At 39.7% G+C, this 21,464-nt stretch overlaps 1 protein-coding gene across 9 annotated transcripts in view; it reads left to right on the forward strand.

Moving 5' to 3' along the window:
- The window catches only part of ULK4 (unc-51 like kinase 4), a 646,083-nt gene that overhangs the window by 7,527 nt on the left and 617,092 nt on the right, over positions 1-21,464 (forward strand). For all 9 annotated transcript variants that reach the window (XR_002785708.2, XM_064274755.1, XM_064274756.1 and 6 more), the window contains exons 3-8: positions 4,768-4,867; positions 7,665-7,804; positions 11,934-12,096; positions 17,473-17,574; positions 18,229-18,312; positions 19,904-19,979. Coding sequence is in view for 8 of the 9 variants with exons in the window: in XM_064274755.1 (XP_064130825.1) it covers positions 4,768-4,867; positions 7,665-7,804; positions 11,934-12,096; positions 17,473-17,574; positions 18,229-18,312; positions 19,904-19,979 (665 nt within the window). In the remaining variant the exon portion in view is untranslated. The remainder of the gene's footprint in view (positions 1-4,767; positions 4,868-7,664; positions 7,805-11,933; positions 12,097-17,472; positions 17,575-18,228; positions 18,313-19,903; positions 19,980-21,464) is intronic.

The raw sequence follows: 21,464 nt of genomic DNA on the forward strand, positions 1-21,464 counted from the left end.
GGAGAAGTTTTGAGGCAGGAGGCCTTGTGATACTTTTCAGACTTATCATGAAGTTAGCCATTTACCCTTCTTATATCTGAGGCCAGCCTCAGCATTCGGAATATATGCCACCCTCCCCTATAAAACTTAACCCTGAGTAAATCATTTGAATATTTGACCACAACAAGGAAACCTGATCAGAAGAGGGAAACGGTCTCACGGTGAGAGTCCAGCTTGTGACACACACCATAAATACTGGGTGTGACAGCAGATGTCAGAATTCCAGATAAAATACCGTGAGAAAGCTGATTGCCTTTGGGCACAGACTGAGGGCCAGGGAGAAGTATACGCTTGATCCGTGAATCTGGAACTTGCCACCCTCCACAACTGCGTGAGCCATTTCCTTTGTATGGTTTGTGAGCTCAGTGAGATGTGGCAGCAAATTAGGGAACTCAAAGACGGGAGGGAGAGTACCGAGGCAAGAGGGAGTAGTCGATATTAGAGATGATGGAGTGGGACAGCAGTTTGGAAAAGTTAGATATTTGGGGCATCTTTAACCTCTGCCTCATAGGAACCAGCTTTGTGCTGATCCTTATAAAATAAATTATTTGCTTACCACGTTAATCATTATCATTACCCTTAGTTCCCTGAGTCCATCAAGAATCAACTGTTAATTTCCCCTTTTCTCTAAGGTCTTCCCTAATCCCTTCACAGAGCCCTCTCTGGTATTTCCACAGCACCTGGACCCTGGGCTCATCTCTGAAATACTGAAACTGTTCCATACTGGTTGGTAAATGGTTGGTGCTTCCAGCTGCTGGGTACCTTCCTGGGCTGCCCTGGCCTGTTTCTGAGATGCCTGATTGCTCAGCAACTGGAAAGTTAACTCCTGGTGCTGGAGGTGCTTCTAGCTCTGGCCAGTGTCCATGCCTGTGGTTGACCAGTTGTATATTTTGAACATCACACCTACTTGGATATACTTGTATGATAGCATTTATCACATTGCATTGTTTCTGTGCCCATGTCTGGCTCTCCCACTGAGCTCTGAGCTTACTGAGGGCAAAGACTCTGTTTCACTCACTCACTCATTCACTCAACAGGTACTTATTGAGTACCTGTTCTGTACCTGGCACTGTTCTAGGTACTGAGGAGTTAGCAGTGAAGGAGACAAAACCCCTGCCCTCAGGAAGCTTCTGCTTTAGTTGGAGGAGGCCTACAGTAAAAAAACAAAAACAAACAAAAAAACAGATTGTTAGTGTTAATCACAGCGAAGAAAAATAAGGCAGAATACAGGGGGAAGAGAGTGATGAGGACTGTTGCATAGTCAGGGTGGGCCATAGAGCTCTCTCTGAGCAAAAGGAATGTGGGCAGAGACCTGAATGAGGTGGGGGCAGTGAGCCAGGGCAGTATCTGAGATTTGGGGCAGGGATCATTCAAGGCAGAGGTGGCAGAGCATACGTGAAGGTCCTGAGGCTGGAGCAAGCTTGGCGTGTCTGAGGAACAGTAGCATAGCAGGTGAGGGGTGAGGTGGCCAGGAGCCATAGGCTTTAGGGCCATGTAGGCTGAGGCAAGGACACTGTGGGGTTTTCAGAAGGGGAATGGCAGGCTCTTGTGTAGGTTCTCTTTGGCTGCTGTGTGGAGACTAGATTGTAAGGGATCAAGAGTGGAATAAGGAAACTAGGAAGAAGGCTAATGTAGTTAGCCGGAGGTGGTGGTGACTTGGACATGGATGGTTACAGTGGGAATGGTGAGAAGTCATTGAGGGTATGGTTGTGTATTAACATTTATTTATTTTGGGTCAATTTTTAATTTTCCTTTCAAAGGTCATGTTTTAGCCAATGAATCTTATTGAGGTGTAGTTTACATACAATAAAATGCACAGATCTTCAGTGTACAGTTAAAATGTATACACTCAGATAACCAACATCCAAATCAAGGTACAGAAAATTTCTGCCCCTCCGGAAGGGCCTTTCCAGATGTCTTCTTCAACCGCCCAGAAGTAACCACTGTTTTTATTTCTATCACCGTAGATTAGTTTTGCATGTTCTTGAGCCTCAAGTAAGTGGAATCATATGGTATTTACTCTTTTGTGTTTCACTTATTTTGCGTAAAGCCATGTTAAAAACAATGCTTAAGGCCATGTTAAAAACAAAGCTGTTGGAAGCATTAGAGTTTGTTCTTTATTGCTGAAGTTTTCCAGTTTGAGTAAATTAGTTTGTTGAAGTAAAATATACATACAGAAAAATTCTCATATCATAATTGTGTGCTCAAATTTTCATAAACTGAACATGTAACCAGCACCCACTCGTGAGCAATGACCTAGAAACCCTCTTCCAATTCCTCCCACCTGCAAGGCGGGACTGACTTCTAACGCTACAGTTAAGTTCTGCTGGTTTTGAGCTTTATGTGAATGAAGAGTCCGTATACATCTGTAGAGTTAATAGATCTGCAGATGAGTTGCATATGACGTGTGAGAGAGAAGTCAAGGCTTGTGGCAAGGTTTTTGGCTTAAGTGACTGGATGGATGATGATGTCACTTACTGAGGGGGAAGGCTTGGAAGAAGGATGGATTTGGACATTTTAATTTTGAGCCCTAGTGGCCCAGTGGTTAAGAGCTATGGCTGCTACCCAAAAGGTTGGCAGTTCGAATTCACCAGCCGCTCCTTGGAAACCCTATGGTGCAGTTCTGTTCTGTCCTACAGGGTCGCTATGAGTTGGAATTGACTTGATAACAGGTTTGGTTTGGTTTTGGTTATTGGACATCAAAATGGATATGTAAAGAAGATATTTGAATTTTTGAGTCTGCAGTTTAAGGGGCAGTTCAGGGCTGAGGACCTAAATTTGAGAGTCATCAATGGGAGAGAAGATGGAAGAGGAAGTGAGGACTGAGCCCCCTGTCAACATGTAGAGAATATAAAGAGAAGGACCCAGCAAAGGAGAATGAAAGGGAGCATCCGGTGAGAGGAGAGCCTGGAGACTATAGGTAACCTACTGTGGATTGGCTTGTTCAGTACCCGTCTGAGCCCGTTCTGGCAGGCTTTCCTGTTCTGTGGGCCTGGGAGGCTAAAAACGGCATTTCTCAACTAAAAACTTGTAGCTAGAGTTCTAGATGTTATTCTGGTTCCATTAATTAGATAGAGTCCTTCAAGACCTTGATTCCAGGCTGATTTAAGGGATGACAAAGACAGGCCCCGAGGTATCCATTTGCCCTTGTAGAGGGAGGTAGAGGCAGCCTAGTTCTGGAGGTGGCAACTCCTGATATGGCAGCTCCCTAGTGGTGGAAGAGGCAATATATTTCTGGAACTGACAGCTGTGATGGTAGGCTCCTGATTTTGCAGTGTCCTGGTGGTGGCAGAGGCAGGTGCTCCCTTGGTGGCCTAGTTTTATGGTATGCTTTTGGGAATTGTTTCTGGAAATTCAGCCCAGAATCTGTTTCTTAAACATAACTGAAAATTCTGTGAGTTTTCCATTCTCCATAGAAATCCTTTTATAGTCAGAGTGGATTCTGTTTTCTGCAACTAAAAATACTGAGCAAAATTTGTGGCATCATGGAAGTCAAGTGGAGAAAGTGATGCAGGGAGAAGGGAGAAATTAAATTGCAGTTGATAAGGCGAGACCCAAGGACTTGGTAACGAAGAGAGGTCATTGATGACCTTGAAAAGAGTGGATTCAGTGAAGTGTTGGTGAGGAAAACCTGAACTGCAGTGGGTTTAAGAGGGAATGGGAGGAGAGAAGGAGCAGAGAAATGAGATGATAGCTGGATAGGAATATAAGGCTAGAGGGGAAAAATTACTAGGAGCTACATCTGACCACTGAAAAGAAACCTAAAACTACATGGCTTAAAGTAGATGCTCCCAGAATGTACCATGTTCCATTTTAAAAACAGGAGCTCTGCATTTCCCAGAAATTATAGGCCCATTAGCTCGTGTTGAGTGACAATAGAATTTGTTCGTGATTTTTTTTTTTTTTAAAGAGAACCAGAAAACGAGGATCCCCAAAGCACTTTGGCAGTTGTTACCAATTCTGAGTCCTGATGGTCTTAATTTTCATTTTTAATGAGATTTTAAAGTGAGAAATTAAGAGTCCCGGAAGCAACTTAGTATTTTTAAATGAACTTACAGGCTTTCGCATCTTTATTTCTGAATTGTGAGTTAGCTTTTTTTTGTTTTTTGCTTTTGGTGCACTAGTATTCTTATGACCTAGTGGAATGTACGTGTTACGATCAGTGTGTTTATTGTAATGATTCCTCTTTTCATGATCTGGTTGATGATAGTAGGGTTCACCAGGAGCATTTTTAAAAAGAGGAATATTGATTTCTGAGAGTCCTTTTAAATATCGTAAAAGTAATACATGCTCATTGTGGAAAAATGGATAGAAGGAACAAATGCACCATTGCACTATCACTTTAAAATTATATCTTTTTTCCTGATTATGAAAGTAGTGTGTATTTAGGACAGAAAATAGAAGAATGGGGAAAAGCAGAACATAAAAACACCAGTAATTCCTCATTAAACGCAGATGTTTTGGTGTACCCCTCCCATTCATTTTCCTATGAATAATTTTATTTGTAATGTTTCATGTACGTGTAAGTATTTTTAAGATCATTTTAAAGGCCATTCATTATATAAGCATTTCTCCATGTTATCAGCCTTCAAAATCATCATTTTAAACGTCTGTGTACAATTCCACTGTTTTGTCGCCCATTTCCCAATTGTATATTTAGGTGTTTCTCTGTAGATGCAAGAGTTTTAGAAACTGGTTTTTAAGAGTGAATACTGTGTGTTTTTATAGGTCCGTCTCACCCATGAAATCAAACACAAAAATATTGTAACTTTTCATGAATGGTATGAAACCAGCAATCATCTCTGGCTCGTCGTGGAACTCTGCACAGGTAAGAGCGCGTAACAAGCGCTGTGAATGTATCCACCTCGTGTAGTTTTGAAAAAACATATGGTGTAGGTTTTTTAAAAAATTTCCTTTTATGTTCTATTACAAATATATTGTAGAGTTGATGTTATTTACTAGCCCCCCCCCGCAAAAAAAAAAAAACCATTGGCGTTGAGTCGATTTCAACTCATAGTGTCACTATAGGACAGGGTAGAGCTGCCCCATAGAGCTTCCCAGGAGTGCCTGGTGGATTTGAACTGCCGACCTTTTGGTTAGCAGCCATAGTACTTAACCACTATACCACCAGGGTTTCCGTTTATTTACTACAGTAACTTAAAATCTTTTGTTTGATGGATATTTCAGAAAGACAAAGAGAAAAGACGTTTGGTAAGAGGAAGACATTAAAATTCAAATCGGAGTTTACTTTGGTATGAAATACTACTAATCACTCACATAAATATTTGGAAGTAGTTTTAAATGATAATTAATTTATCAAGCAAGTTTTTCCAATAAATGGAAACCAACATTTTAGATCAATTAGCTACTAATTAATTGCTTTGTAAAAAACGCCAGTAACTCCACCAATAACAGCAGTTATTTTGGTTATGATATAAAAAGTTTTAATCTTTTTGTTTTTATGAAAAGGATGCTTGCCCTTCATAAAAACATAAAATCCATTGCAATCAAGTTGATTCTCTTTCACAGCGACCCTATAGGACACAGTTGAACTGTCCCACAGGGTTTCCAGGGAATGGCTGGTGGATTTGAACTGTTGACCTTTTGGTTAGCGGCTGAGCCCTTAACCACTGTGCCACCAGGACTCCACAGAAAAGCATAAGCCATCGAGGAAGAGTGTAAAGATGAACCAACAGATACCACCACTCAGCAATGATTAGAGATAACATGTTTCAGGTCTCATTTCATAAAACTTTCTAGAACTCTGTGTATATATATGTATACACACACACACACACACACACGGAGAAGGATAGATATGTACCTGAGTATGTAGATATTATCTGAACTTTCAGTGTCAGTGTCTTCAAAGTTCAATGGAAAAAAAATGTAAGTACCATCATTAGTGTTTTCATACACTGATAATAAATCGTCATTAAGTAGTAAGATGTATTGTGGTGATTACTAACTTTATGTATCTTACCTATTGTATTGGCACTGAGAATTTTAATCATAAAAGGGGTCACTCAGATTAAAAGCTTATTGTGTTTTGTTTTTCTCCGTCAATAGGAGGGAATTATGGTTGAATTGGAGCCATGGTGGTGCAGTGGTGAAGAGCTCGGGCTGCTGACCAAAAGGCTGGCAGTTCCAGTCCACCAGCTGCTCCTTAGAAGCCCTATGGGGCAGTTCTGCTCTGTCCTGTAGGGTCGTTACGAGTTGGAATTGACTTGACGGCAATGGATTATGGTTGAATTACTTCTGTAGATGTACACACTGGTGAGGTGATCAGGGGACATTCCCAGTACTACTTTTGGTTCTGTTGTTGTTTCTGACCTCTGACCAGGTGTAATGTCCTACCTCTAAATTATGCCAGTGGTTGGAATGGTTCTTCACCCACCAAAACAAAAATAAACAAGACCCAAAATACCCCTTAACTTCATCACAGTAACTGATTGAACTTTCAGATACTGCTGAGACTTCGCTTTGTCTGAACTTGACTCCTGTTGTAATCTTGGTCCTTTAAAAAAAGTTTGCTTCTGGCGTTGTGGTGCAATGAATTCTCTTATTTGGCCTTTGCTGTTGGTTTTTGGAAAAACAACCTTAGGGAGTTTCCTAAATAATTAAGATGTGTGAGTACACCTGAGAATTTGTTGGGTGCCTGTTTCGCTAGGGAGCTCACCTGGTAACCCATAATGAGCACGTGGACTGACTGATAAAAGCCCTGGAATACGGGGGCTCAGAGTTTCTCTGCTCTGATAGCTGTCCTGGTTGGTGAAGGGAGGAACGTGCTTTCCTTGGAAAAGTGGGGACCCTTGTAGACTTTGCCTGTGTACCTTTTCCTGCCGCTGGTATCCTTTTACCCTTGAGTTATATCCTTTTACCTTGATAAGCCACATAATGGTATATACAGTCCATGAGCTCTGTGAGACTTGCAGCGAATTATCAAATCTAGCAAGAGTGCTGTTGCGGGGTGGTGTCAGAGATGATGGAGAAGTGAGATAGTGGAGATTAGGTTAATCACTACATCTTAGGGCTTGGACTCCTGGTAGTCCTTACTGGAGCAAACACGTAGACTGTAGAGATGTGATTGGGACCTTGGAAGAATATAGGAGAAATCACAGTGTGCCTACTTTTGGGTGTTGTGTACTAAGAGTTGTGATTTTCTGTTTTGGTAAGGCATATCTATTTTGCTATGCAGTACTTTGCAGAACTTGATGTAACTTTGTACATGAATGAGTGTGACTATACTTTGCGTAATGTGATCTAAGTCACAGTTTTGGGTTAGTATTGAACGTGGAATTTTGCAGGTGTTAATTTCCTGAGGGATCCGGAGTGAGAAATCACAGCGCAGAGTGGTTATTTTTTCATCCAATCTGCTTGCTTATTGACCATTCTTCCAGACAGACCAGTCTCTCTCCTGAAGATGGCTCCGGAGCGTGGACAGAGACTTCTGCTATGGCATTTGGACCATTGTGTTCACCCATCTGTGTGTTTCCCCTGCCAGATTGTCAGGTTTACTGACTTGATCAGTTTTTGATGCTCGGTATCTCTCAGCATGAAACCTGCCGGAGGCATTCGGTAATGTTGGTGGGTTGAAATGGGCAATTTTAATCAACTCATTGCAGGTGGTTCCTTAGAAATGGTCATTGCTCAAGATGAAAGCCTCCCAGAAGATGTCGTGAGAGAATTTGGAGTTGACCTGATTACTGGATTGCATCACCTTCATACACTTGGAATTCTCTTTTGTGACATTTCTCCTGGGAAGGTAATAAATGAAGATTTTGATTTCCAAACTGCTTGTGTCTCAATTTATAGTGCTTTCGCAAAGGTGTTTTTGTTTTTAGATAAAGTTTTGGCATAGAACATCTTGAAATGTTAAATTGCATTTTTATTTTTGAGAAAAGGAAACACAGTACTCTATTTTAGCTGCCTATTGAGACAGCTTTTAGGAGGTGAAGAGGCTCTCCTCCTTCCAGAGCTCCTTGAGTAATTTCTTACTGCAGCTGCTCAAGAATGTTGTGAATATGGGCCTAATTGGTCTATAAAATAAGAGGCTCTTAGCTCCTAAAACGTACTACACTGTTAATAATGAACCATATTTTAGTTTGGTAGTGGCAGTTTTTGACTATATACATACAATTTTTGATAGAAGTGAAATGTTTTCTTTTTTGGTAAAATCATTTATCCATAACTAAATGTGCCTCAGTGTAGCAGAGTCATGAAACCTGCTTAGTTTTGGAGTCACAGTCAGGGCTGGTACTTAGAAGCTGTGTGACCCTGGACAAGTGACCCTGCTTCTCTGTGTCTTAGTTCCCTTGTCGGTGAAATGGGTATAGATGTTTTCAGGGTGGTTGTGAGGGTTAAATATTACAGTTAAGTTAAGGCTCTGGGATACTTTCTGGTAGGTAATGTGTTTTCAGTCAGTAGCACTGATTCTTTTTATAAGTACGAACTCTTAGGAATTGTACATATTACTGGTCTGAGTTTTTTTTCTTTTTGTTAACGTATGCACAGTTAAGTGAAAAATTGAGTATTTCTTTGTTTAAATTTATATTTATAAGCCACCTGTATGAGATTATTAAACCTAAAAAGAAAAAACCCTTCATGAAAACCTTACTTAATAACTAGAAGTTCTTGTTTGACATATTTATATGCTTGTTTGCTTTAACTTGATCACGAAAAATATAGTGGCCATTTCTTGATTCTGCTTGAAAAATTATGAATAAACTTTATAGTTTCAGAGAAAGACAACTACTTGTCATTCTTGATTTCCATTTGTTTATTTTGTGGTTTCATTAGAGCAGTGGTCAGCCAATTTTTCCTGTAAAGAGTCAGATAGTGTTTGAGGGTTTGTGAACCTTGTTGTAACCAAGCCATTTAACTGTCGTAGTGCTGAAAGCAGCTATACACAGTATGTAAACACATGGTGGCTGTGTTTCAATACGACTGTATTTATAGACATTGAGACTTTCATTTCATGTAGCTTTCACATGTAAAGAAATATTTTTTTTGCTCTGATTTTATTTCAGTCACTCAGAATGTAAAAGCCATTCTTAGCTCAGAGCATTACAAAAACAGGTGGTGACCCAGATTCGGCCCAGAGGCTATAGTTTGCAGTATTAGAGTTGTCTAAGGGGCCCTGGTGGCACAGTGGTTAAGCGCTAAGCTGCTAACCAAAAGGTTGGTGGTTCAACCCACCAGCCACTCCACCGGAGAATGATGTGGCAGTCTGCTTCCGTAAAGATTACAGCCTTGGAGACCCTATGGGGCATTTCTACTCTGCCCTATAGGGTTGCTATTACTAGGAATCAACTGGATGGCAATGTGTATAAGGACTGCTAGGAGCCCTGGTAGTACAGTAATTAAGTGCTCGGCTGCTAACTGATGTTGGTTCTTTCGAACCCACCAGCTGCTCCATGGCAGAAAGATGTGGTGGTCTGCTTCTGGAAAGATTTACGGCCTTGGAGACCCTATGGGGCAGTTCTGCTCTGTCCAATAGGATCCCTATAGGTCGACTCGATTCCTACAGGCTTGATTTTTTGGTTTTAAGTGCTAAAACAGCTGTTCATAATCTAGGAAATTTGAACTGATTTATAATGTAGCTTTTACTCTAGAATAAAGGTTAGCAGAGGTTGGGCAGGATGCCGGATTTGTAAATTATTTTTCACGGCACACAGCGTTATCAGTGGCTGCGGTTGTGTAATAATGGCAGAGTTGAGTAGTTGAGACACAGGATGCATGGCCCGAACAGTCTAAAATACTTACTATCTGACCCCTACCAGTGGTTCTCAAAGTGTGTACCCCACACCAGCAGCATCAGCATTACCTGGGACTTGTTAGAAATGGGGAAACCCTGGTGTCGTAGTGCTTACGTGCTGCTAACCAAAAGGTCGACAGTTTGACTCCGCTAGGCGCTCCTTGGAAACCCTATGGGGCAGTTCTACTGTGTCCTGTAGGGTCACTGAGTTGGAATCCACTCGATGGCAACAGGTTTTTGTTTTTTTTTGGTTTGTTAGAAATGCAGGCTTTTGGGCCCTACCCCAGACCTATTGATTGAGAAACCCTAGAGTTGCCAAAGCCCAGTAATCTGTGCCTCAACAAGTCATTCACAGTATTCTGTTGCTCAAAAAGTTTAAAAGTTTAAAAGACATGCCTGTGTTGTGACTAACAAGACATTTTAAGCATTTGTGACTAGAAGGGTCAACTTTAAATTACTTAAAAAAAAAAAAAAAAAAGCCACCTGACTGATTGCAACTGCCCAGGAATATTTTTTAATGACTCTGCAGGCAGAGATGAAAGTAAACAAGCACTGTGGTTCCTGGTATGGTTTGAGCAAGCAACAGATATGCCTGGTCACAGATTAGCAGACTTGAGCACCTGCTACGTGCTCCCAAAACCAAACCCCCTATCCACTGGACTCATAGTGACCCCATAGGGTTTCTAAGGCTGTCAGTCTCTACGGAAGGAGACTGACACACTAGAAGAGCCCTTGGTGGTTCCCTGCTAGTCAACTATTCAAAGCCCTATAAAAGTAGTATCTCAATTTTAATTAAAATTTTTTGGGTGGCATGTGTTTTCAGTATTGTAATGCATGCTTACTAATTGAGTGTGTTTATGTTTTTGGTTGTTAGTATGGATTTTGAGAAATATGAACTGGTGATACAAGCTATCAATAAGGCGAGTGGCACTCTGGCACCGCCAATCTGTGATATGACAATATACCATTAAAAACTATATGGAGAATTTATTGCTGGTGCCTTTCCATTAGGTGGAGTCCTGGTGGCTCGGTGGTTAAGAGCTTGGCTGCTAACCAAAAGGTCTGCAGTTTGAATCTACCAGCCACTCCCTGAAAACCCTGTGGAGCCGTTCAGCCCTGCCCTATAGGGTTGCTATGAGTCAGAATTCGATGGCAACTGGTTTGGTTTTGGTTTTCCATTAGGTTATATGAGGAACCTCTGGTTTTCCAAATATGATACAGAGAAACCCAAACAAACCCATCAAGGCTCCCTAACTATCAGATAGGAAAGCTATAATTATGCTTGCAAGCCTTATCTCAGAAATAAAGGGAAACAAGGCAGAAGTTTACAAAAGTAACACATCCAAGAAGCATCTCCTAATAGAATGCTCAACCTACACAACAGTGAGGCTTCAACTTTGGTCTGCTGAGCTTCACGCATTTCAAAAGTGACCCACCTTGATGCTAAATGCGTTAGAACTGAATAATGTATTATAATTCAGAGGCATGAAAAGTGGTGGCATACCATTAAACCAGTGCTAATTAATCCATACAAATTCAGAGGCATGAAAAGTGGTGGCATACCATTAAACCAGTGCTAATTAATCCATACAACAGTCTGAAGAGTTAGGCATTATTTTCCCCATTTTATAGGTAAAGAGACTGAAGCTTAGAAAGTAAATTCTCTAGGGCCAGACAACTAATTAGTGGTGGATCTGGGGCTCAAATTCATGTCTCTTGCTTTAAAACCCTGGCTTTAATCCTACATTGTGTTTTCTCCCTTGATTAAACAATACCTTGGGGCAGGTGGCTTTGGCAAATGTTTTGGGCTGTCATTGAAGGTTCTCAAGTACAAATTGTTCGGTTTAGATTGATCTTTATCTTTCCCCATAGGCTAGGGTTTTCCTCCATGGTTATATTGGTGTGTCTGCTATATACATCTGAGAAGGTACAATTAAATTTTATTTTGATCTTATTATTATTCAAGTATTGGATTTATTTTCCCGTAGCTTTTTAAAAAAAATTGCAAGCATTTTCTGCTTTGCGATGAAGCAATAGAGCCAATGCTAAACATTTTTTGGTGCTGTCATAAGGGGCACTGACGGAAATGCAAATGAATTGAATTTGTTTCTGAAGATATTTCATTTTTAATTCTTAGATACTATTGGAAGGGCCTGGCACACTGAAGTTTAGCAATTTTTGCTTGGCAAAAGTGGAAGGGGAAAATTTGGAAGACTTCTTTGCTTTGGTGGCAGCAGAAGAAGGAGGCGGTGATGGTGGGGAAAGTGGACTGAAGAAAAACATGAAAAGTAGAGTTAAAGGTAGGTGGACTTGGAGAGGTTGGAAATAATAACTCTAGTTGTGGGCTACCCAGCTCACGTGTTTAGGAGATAATGTTGATCTTTTTTGTTTTGCCAGTCAAATAATTTATGGAAAATAATAATAATAACCAAGATAAGTCTGAATTAAAAACAAAAAAAGTTGCCATTGAGTCAACTCCAACTCATAGTGTGATTGATTACATTTGTGTGGCCTTTCTATCCATGGTCTTGTAACTCCCACCCAGGTGATTGTGTGATAGGGTAATTGTGGACTGTGGAGGGGATTGGTCAGTTTTGTTTTAAAAGAGAGCCAATTCCAGAGCAGAGAGAAGGAGCCCACCACCAAGGAAGGAGAGACCTGGCCATAAGAGAAGGAAACAGCTTTGGACTTCCCAGCCCAGAGAGAGAAAGCTGAGTGCCTTTGGGCCAGGGAGAGGTGTGTCTGTGAGCTTGGTTAGGAAGAGGTTATCCTGATGGAAGAGCTGTATCTTGAGTGCTCCTGAGCCTGAATTGTGACTCTTACTTCCCAAATAAACCCCATAATCATGAGTATGGTCTGTGAATTCTGTGTGGCCATTGCAGTGAATTATCGAACCCTGTAGAGAGTGCTGTGTGAGGGACAGTTGGTGTCAGAATTGGTAGAGATGGCAGAGAGAGGAGGCTCGTCTGGCCTCCACCTCATAGGAATCAGCCTTGGGCTGTTGATCTTGGTTTTCCTTCCCCCTTGTGGGGTTGGAGGGGGTTGGACACCGCCCCCACAGTGTATTTACACATGGTAAACCCATGTGTGTCAGAGTAGAGCTGTGCTCCGTAGGGTTTTTACTGGCTGATTGTTCAGAAGTAGATCTCCAGGCCTTTCTTCTGAGGTACCACGGGGGGACTCGAACCTCCAGTGTTTCGGTTAGCAGCTGAACACGTTAACCATTTGTACCACCCAGGGACTGCCAAGTCTGGATATGGGGATAGCTTCGTCCATGGCCTATAGTTGTCTGTGTGAGTCTAACGTCCTGTCAGGCCTGAGGAACTCTCACAAAGCCTGTGTCTTGTCCTTAGCTTCATGTGCCACTGACTGCTCGTTAGAACATAAGGCAGAGGTTTTCGTATCGTTTCCTGTTGTAGCTTCAGCACTTTTAGAGCAGTGCCTGGCACACACTGGTATCTCAACATATATTTGTTCAACATTGTTGAATAGCTGATATTCTGCAGTTAAAGCAAATTTCTGGGGTTGCATTTTTTTTTTTTATTCTTGGCTGGTAGTTTTGACAGTGGGTGATGTCTGGGGTGTTGGTATCTAAGGTGACATTTCTAATAGCAGGCCTTTTGGGGGAAGTAGTAAAAGTTCTTCCTTCTCCAGTTCCCTGTGCTTGAAGCTCTGTGATACTCACAACACTGAGGTTAGATTGGGTGTTGGGTGAAGAAGAAGGCACTATAGGAGGGGACTTGGTAGTCACGTGGTGCAAGGATGAGCGGGGTGGAGGTGAGGAACAGGGAAGGAGAGGTTAACTGTAGGCACCATAAATAGGACCAAATAAAATTTAACTTTTAGGACCAGTCTTGTACATAGCAAAATTTCACGCCTAAGAAGAAAGCTTTTAGGCTCCTCAACTATCTTCCTGACGTGTGTTTTATGAAAATGACTGTTGTGGACTATGTTACTGGAATATTAAGTTCTGAATTATTACTTATGATTTTATTTATAGAAAACAAGGAAGGTGGCACATTTTGGGAATGCTTATTTGAAATACTGCCCTTGAGCAAGTTGTGTTTTGGAGAGGTAGGTCAGAGGTACCAGCAGCCATGCTTAGTTACTTCTGAGCCTTAATCTCAGCACATGCCCCATGATGGGGCATGTTAGCCTTTTTGACCAGGGGTGGAAGATGCCCTCGTAACCAGCAGGGCAAAGCTATCCCTGTTTGTCGGGGATAACTTACGTCACAGACAGCTCACCATCACATCCCCATTGGTATAGAGATAAAAGTAACGCCACTTCCGTTTCCCTAGACTACATGTGTTTTTGAGAGTTTACATTCTAAGTGTGGCGATGAGCAAGGCAGATGAAATAGTTGCCTTTTGACATGTGTGAGTGGCTGGGTGTTGTGATGGAGTTGACAATTGGTGTGTAGCCACATAGAATCTGTTAACATTGATGCTGATGTGAGATGCTGATGGCATAAAAGAAAGAATAAAATTTTGGTTGGGCTGCATAGAGGTACTATTGCAAAGAATAGTTTTTTAATAAGGACACCTGGATTCTAGCCCTGGCTTCACTTCTAACTTCCAACTGTGTAACCTGAGACTGATGTCATATACCTTCTAGGAATCTTAATTTTCTCTTGTATAATAAAGTGAGAACCTGGACTGGATCAGGGGTCCCAAGCTGCAGGAACAGTGAAATCATGTAAATAAATGAAGTGGCTCGTCTAAGACAAGAAGAGTAATGGGGTTATGTCGAACTGGACTCAGTTTTGGCTCAGTGTTGATTGATTGAGAGAAGCTGGAAATCTGACTGTTTTATCAAATGAGTTTCAAGGTTAGAATCTCCTCCTAGCAGGTTGGAGTTCAGATTTCCAGATCTGGTCCCTGATTGCTTCTTCATTCTGTGGTGGCCATGAGAATGTACCTCTTTGTCCTTTCAATTACAGGGAGCATAGTTGACCAAGGCCTCCAGCTAGTGCTGTAAAATCCGTTATTGTGTTTGCACTGAGGCCTTGCTTCCCACAGGCTGTATCCTAATCCTGCCTCATTAACATAAGAAAGTAACCCTCATCAACATACCCTAACCTACCTCATTAACATAACAAACAACCATTCACAAGTGGGATTATGACCACAGGCAGAGGTTAGGATTTACAACAGATCACAGAATGGAGGAAATAATTACATCAGATCCCAAAATGGAGGACAGCCACACAATACTGGGAATCGTGGCTTAGCCAAGTTGACACATATATTTTGGGTACACAGTTCAATCCAAGACAGGGCCCATCTAATCCAGTATGATCTCATTTTAGCTGTTATATCCACAAAGATTCTATTTCCAAAGAAAGTCACATTCTGAGGTTCCGAGTGGACATGAATTTTGGGGGCACTATTTTTTATAAAACTCAGTATATTCCAAAAAACCAAACCCAGTGCTGTCGAGTCGATTCCGACTCATAGTGACCCTATAGGACAGAGTAGAACTGCCCCATAGAGTTTCCAGGGAGCACCTGGCAGATTCGAACTGCCAACCCTTTGGTTAGCAGCCGTAGCACTTAACCACTATGCCACCAGGGTTTCCCAACTTAGTATGCCACGTAATAATTGTTTTTGTCTACTCCATTAGATTGTGAATGTAGGGACTTAACGTTTATTAGTTCATTAGAAAAAAAATTTTTTTTTTCATTAGCCTATCTTTTTTTAACTGAGCATTTATTTACTGATTGAACAAAAATTTAGGCATTGTTCAGGTACTAGGAATAGGGGAGTAAACAGACAAGAAATCCCTGACCTTATGGGACTTAAATTTCTATTGGGGGAAGACCTGGCCATCTTCTTGGTCTTATTTATCTGTCTTTCTGCCATATTAGCAAAGTGCAGGCAAATAAGCCCTCTGTAGTGTGTGCTGAATGAGTCGACGTCTGTATGAAATGTGATGGCAGAACAAATAAGCTAACAAAGCAGAACTTTAAAACAATGTATCTGGACACATGAGGCTGCTGATCGTGTGGCACTGGTCCCTGGAGATAAAAAAATTTGCTGGGAGGTTTACCTCAGTAGAATTTTTTTTTTTTTTTTTTTTTAAGTGATTGGTGATTACTGGCTTCATAGAACATTCTCATTGGAGGTAGGAGGATTTTAGGGAGAGTGGAAAGAGTATGCACCTGGGAGATAAGGATCTTGGGCTTGGCTGGGTGCTCTGTTACTGCCCCGCTTTGTAATTTAGGGGAGTCGTGTACTCCTCTGGGCTTCACTTTCTCTCATCAGTTAGTAAGGGAGCTTCTTAGCTCTAAAATTTGGTATTTCTGTGTGATGCTAAGCTTTGTATAAAGTATGTGTGGTACACACTAGTGCCTGTCACTAAATATTTCCTCTTCTTGGATACATGTTAGGGTTGCAGCTTCCGCTTGGCCAAAGCCAACGAAGTTTGAGCAGAAGTGATGTGAGTCACTTTGAGGTGGGAATTTTAAGGACCAGTGTATGGTTTGCTTCATTCTTTCCCTGGCTTTGATGACTGAGGAAGCATCTCTCAGCTGGTCTTTGAGGGACTTTGAGGAGGAGAGCACCTCAGCTGACCTGTAGTGGACATGTAGTTTTTAAGTAATAAGTAAACCTTTGTTATTCAACTAGTGAGGTTTCAGAGTTATTTGTTGCTACTGTATAACTTAACCTATCCAAACTGAAGCAGTATAATTGAAAGTTCTTTTTTCTTGACTATTGAAATTGTTGAGGAGCCTTGGTGGCACAGTGGTTAAGTGCTTAGCTGCTAACTGAAAGGATAGCGATTCGAACCCACCAGGCACTCTGTGGGTGAAAGATGTGGCAGTCTGCTTTCATGAAGATTTACAGCCTTGAAGACCCTCTGGGGCAGTCCTGCCCTGTCTTGTAGGGTTGCTATGAGTTGGAATCGAATCACTGGCAACGTGTTTTTTTGTTTTTTACTTTAATTTTATTGTTGAGAATATAGACAGGAAAATATACATCAGCTCAACGGTTTCTACATGTACAAGTCAGTGACATTCATTAGGCTCTTAGAGTTTTGTAACCATTCTCACCCTCAGTTTCTGAGTTGTTCCTCCCGCATTAATGTAAACTCACTGCTCCTTAAGGCTCCTCTCTAATCTTTCTAGTTGCTGTTGTCAATTTGATCCCATATGGATAGTTCCTAAAGGAGCATAATGCTCAAGGCAGACATTCTTTACTAGTTAAGCTAAACTGTTTGGTTTTAAGATGACTTCAGGGGTATTTTTGGTTTCAGATTTAAAGATCATCTCCAGGCAGTTCTTTTGGGGGTTCATCCAGCTCCCTTGACTCTGGAAAGTTTGGAGTCCATGAGAATTGAGATTCTGCTCTGCATTTTCCCCCATCAGGTTTTTGGTTTTACTGAAATCATTAACTTAAAAGAAATATGCCTAAATATGCCGTGCCTGTCTGTCATGTGGATTTTCAAAATCTGTTTATATTGGTACACGTCCTTTCAAAATATAACCTTAAACTTGAAAAACATTGAAAAATGTGAAATACGACATGTTGTTCACGTGTCTGGTTTGCTCCCATGATTTTTCATCTCACCAGTCTGCTTTTGTAAAGATTTACAGCCTTGTAATCTCCCAGGTGGATTCGTGTTGGGGATGATACAAATGACTAGTAAAGTTGTTCTGTATGCTTTATTTTTAGGGAGTCCAGTATATGCGGCACCAGAAATCCTGAGTGGCACTGACTTCTCCATCACCAGCGATCTCTGGTCTTTGGGCTGTCTTCTTTATGAAATGTTTTCAGGTGAGTACTTTGTGGTTCAGTTTAAAATCAGAGATAGACTTAAAACAAAACAAAACAAAACAAAAAACTGGGTTAAACCTGTAGTTTGCAAATATTTTAGCTATAAGATGTCAAAAAGCTTGTTTTACTCAATTTTGATTTCTACTGATCTTTTGGCTGAATTGCTTGGCAGTTAGTCCTGTACAGGGTCCTAGGAACTTGTTAAGATACGGGTGTTTTGCATGGTAATCTGAAATGTTGAAAGGTGGCTATTATTAAAAATTGTGATTATTAATAGAAATTCTTGTAAAGTTACTTGGTGATTGTGAATCACACAGAGGTTGAGTGGCCCATGTATCCCTTCGATCATATGTGAACTTGTGTTTTTGTTAGGATGATAAATTTTGAATTGGAGAAATAGAAAAATACATAGACGATGCGCCTGGTACATACAGCAAACTGACCAAACCCATGGCCGTTGAGTCAGTTCTGAATCAGTGACTTTATATAGGCATTCAATAATTAGTTATTAATTATTATCTATGTTTATACATATATACACACGTCTTTTCTTCCTGTAAATTACGTAATCCTGAAATATCTGTAGTTGAGATTAGTTTAGAATCATTAGTGATAGCAAGCTGTTTAATTTTGCAAGTTTTCCTATGATTTCAGGAAAACCTCCATTTTTCTCAGAACGTTTTTCAGAATTAATCGAACAGATTTTATATCAAGATCCTTTGCCACCTATTCCGAAAGGTAAGATATCTTACAAAAAATGCAGTTAATTTATATTTTACACTGCTTAAGGGTATGCCTTTATTCAGTCTCTTTTTATTGACTTTTCAACCTAAAAGTTATATTTTACAACTGATCTCAAATTGATGTTTTCAGAAAATAGCATTCCCTTTTTCTGTTTATATTTTTTAAGATACCGAAGTAGAAAACCCAGCACTACTAATTGTTTCCCTCATTTAAAAAATACAAATTATTTTGTGCTTCTCGGTTTAAAGATTTAAAAAACTCAGATCTTTCTGTGTCATTTTGTTTTTTGTATGTGTCATTTCCTTAGTTGGTTCTTTCATCCCATGTGGCTACTTCTATCTTGATAACTTGATAAGTTTGGAAAATTTTGTAAGCTAGATGTAGTTGTACTTTAAAAGTATTGTAACTAATCTTACAAATTGTGGTTAATAAAACCTTCATCTATTAACAATAATTTTAAGGAAAGAGAAGCAAAAGAAGACACAAACAATAAAACATTTTACTGTGTGCCACGAAAGAAGCGAATCTTAAGATACATAAATGAAAACAAGATTATACAGAAACTGATGTTCTGAATTTCTAAAAGAAAAATATTTTTGAAGTAATTACTAGAGAAAATAGAGATACAGGATATTTTCAATATTTCAAGAATTGCCTCGGTAAAAAAAAAAAAAAACGTGATATTTTGAAAATTGTCTACATTTCCTAAAACAAAGCAAAGAAAAGCTCCATTTCCTTTTTCCTTCGTTAACTTTGTCTTAGTTTTTGTAGAAACCAATCATTCCTATCCCTTGTCCTACAATATTGGTCATTGTTTTCTCCCGTAAGTTAAAGGCTTGCATGCAAAGAAGAGAAATCTGAAACTGAAAGTGTTAAGGGTCAGATCAAGATATCATTGGTTTCCAAAGCTTAATTATTTCATGGGATCTCCATCAGGATACGGCCATAGTGCCCAGCAGAGCCATCTGTTATGAATGCTTTGTCTCAAGTGTCCTTAGCTATTGTCCTTGAGTGGTCATTTTCTTCATGGCCACTTCGTTTAATCATAGACTGGTGAATTGGCCATGGTATATATCTGTCTTAGTTTAAAAAGATGAAACATTTGGACCTTAATGGAATTAGAATCACAATGTTGTGATGTTTATTATTTCCCTATTAAAAATCTTCCAAATAAAGAGGGATGGTAAGTATTCTAATCACAGTGTGCTATAAAGCAAAGTTGGTGAAGTTAAGAATGTCTCAAGGAGGCAAGATAAATAGTTGAAGACAAGGGTAGAAGTTTGTCAGGCTGGTGACCCTTACTGGGGTTATTCAGTAATGAGAAACTTTAAGGTTAATCAAGACATAGTTTTTGAGATTCATGTTTTTTGTGGTCCAGAGGAAAATGTTTTATATATTTTTGGTCCTCCTCCCTCACCCCCCACATTAAACAGAGGCCGTAATTGTTATTTGTAGATGCAGTGTTCCCTTAAAAACAATTTATGAGCTTAAAATGCTGTTACTTTAAATGTTAATCTAGGGTATGAAATTTGTTGTGTTATGTATACACCTACTTACTACTTTTTGGAAATTAATTTGTTTATAGATTCTTCTCTTCCCAAAGCTTCTTCAGACTTTCTCAGCTTGCTTGATGGTTTACTTCAAAAAGATCCTCAGAAAAGGTATGGATGACATTTTCATATGAACGAACAGTAGAATCTTTTTTCTCTCCTACTTCAAAAATAATGCTCTTAACACACAGGTAGCTGTTCAAATTATTGCTTTTTTTAAAAAAGTGACTTTAGATTGTTTTTTTCTCTCTAATTGCAGTTGTTTTTAATCAGGAGGAAATTTTAAAACTGCCAGATTTTTTTGTAACTCCAAATCAAAGTAGTGCCTTTCCTTCCATTGTGGAGATCAGGCTAAACTGTTTTAGACTGTTGAACTGAGGATATTATTTCAAGATACTTAATGTAATACATGCTAACTGAGTGATATTTTAATGTGATATTTTTTTTACATTAATCCTGTTATAATGTGGATATCAAGTGACAGAATAATGGGTACGTTGGGATCATTCCATACCTACTTTTTCACTCATGGTGTATTGTGGACATTTTTCCATATTAATAAATAGATAATCTGCTCAGCCATTTTAAATGGCTGTAAAATGTACATGTAAAATCTATAACAATAAACATTTAGCATGCTTCTTGATTTGGAATATTATGTATAGTACTGCTATAAGTATCCCTTGTGTATTTTTTTTTTTGTTCATTTGGGTAATTACCTTCTTGGGATAAATTTCTGATCAGGGTTAAAGGCGTTAAAAGTAAGATTCATTTGCCGCACTCAGGAATGTGTGGTCGTTTACGCTTCCAGCAACAGTACCTTAGAAAGCTCCTTCTCTACCACCCTCACCTACAGTGGCCTTTTTTGATCTTTTAAATTTCTGCCAGTATGTTGGATAAAAAAAAAATCTCACCTTATTGTCCATTTTTATTTTTTGTTTAGTGAATTATATGAACCCTTTATGAAAAAGGGATAGTCTATGTGCCTGCAGATTTTTTATCATTCATATTTTAATTTTTTTATTTCAATACAGAAATTTTTAATAAAGCAGTTGAACAAAAATTTTTATTTCATTTTTGTTTTTAAATTTCAGTCAGGCTTAACCTTTCCCAAACTGATGCATATACCTGGAGGTATATTCTATTAGTAGCAAAACTTAGTGTTTTGAAAGTAGATCTGGGTTTTAAGTACAACCTGGAGTCATTTTAATGTGGGAGAACTAGCTAAGGTCACATTATTTTGACCCCCAAATACAAGTGTGACTGTATGCAATCCGAATGGTAATATTTTTATTTCTGAAAAAAGTTGTGCAGGTAAAGTTCTAAAACAAATGTTTCGGACAGGGCTATTCAAATAAAAGTCTAGCCTCTCTTTGGACGTAAAGGATGACGATATTGTATATTGCTAATATCTATTAAATTTACTCTAAGAACTTAAATTTTAGAACTCCCTTCATAGACTGGTTTAAGAGCCAGAATTGTTCTCATAGCTCCTGGAAAATGTAAACCCCGAGGCTTCTGATACGTACTGTACGTACTTGTCAGACTGTTTATACTGTACCATTTAAGACTTCTGAATGATTTCTTCTGGTTTTG

This window comes from Loxodonta africana, chromosome 22, assembly GCF_030014295.1.
Source record: "Loxodonta africana isolate mLoxAfr1 chromosome 22, mLoxAfr1.hap2, whole genome shotgun sequence".
NCBI lineage: Eukaryota > Metazoa > Chordata > Mammalia > Proboscidea > Elephantidae > Loxodonta > Loxodonta africana.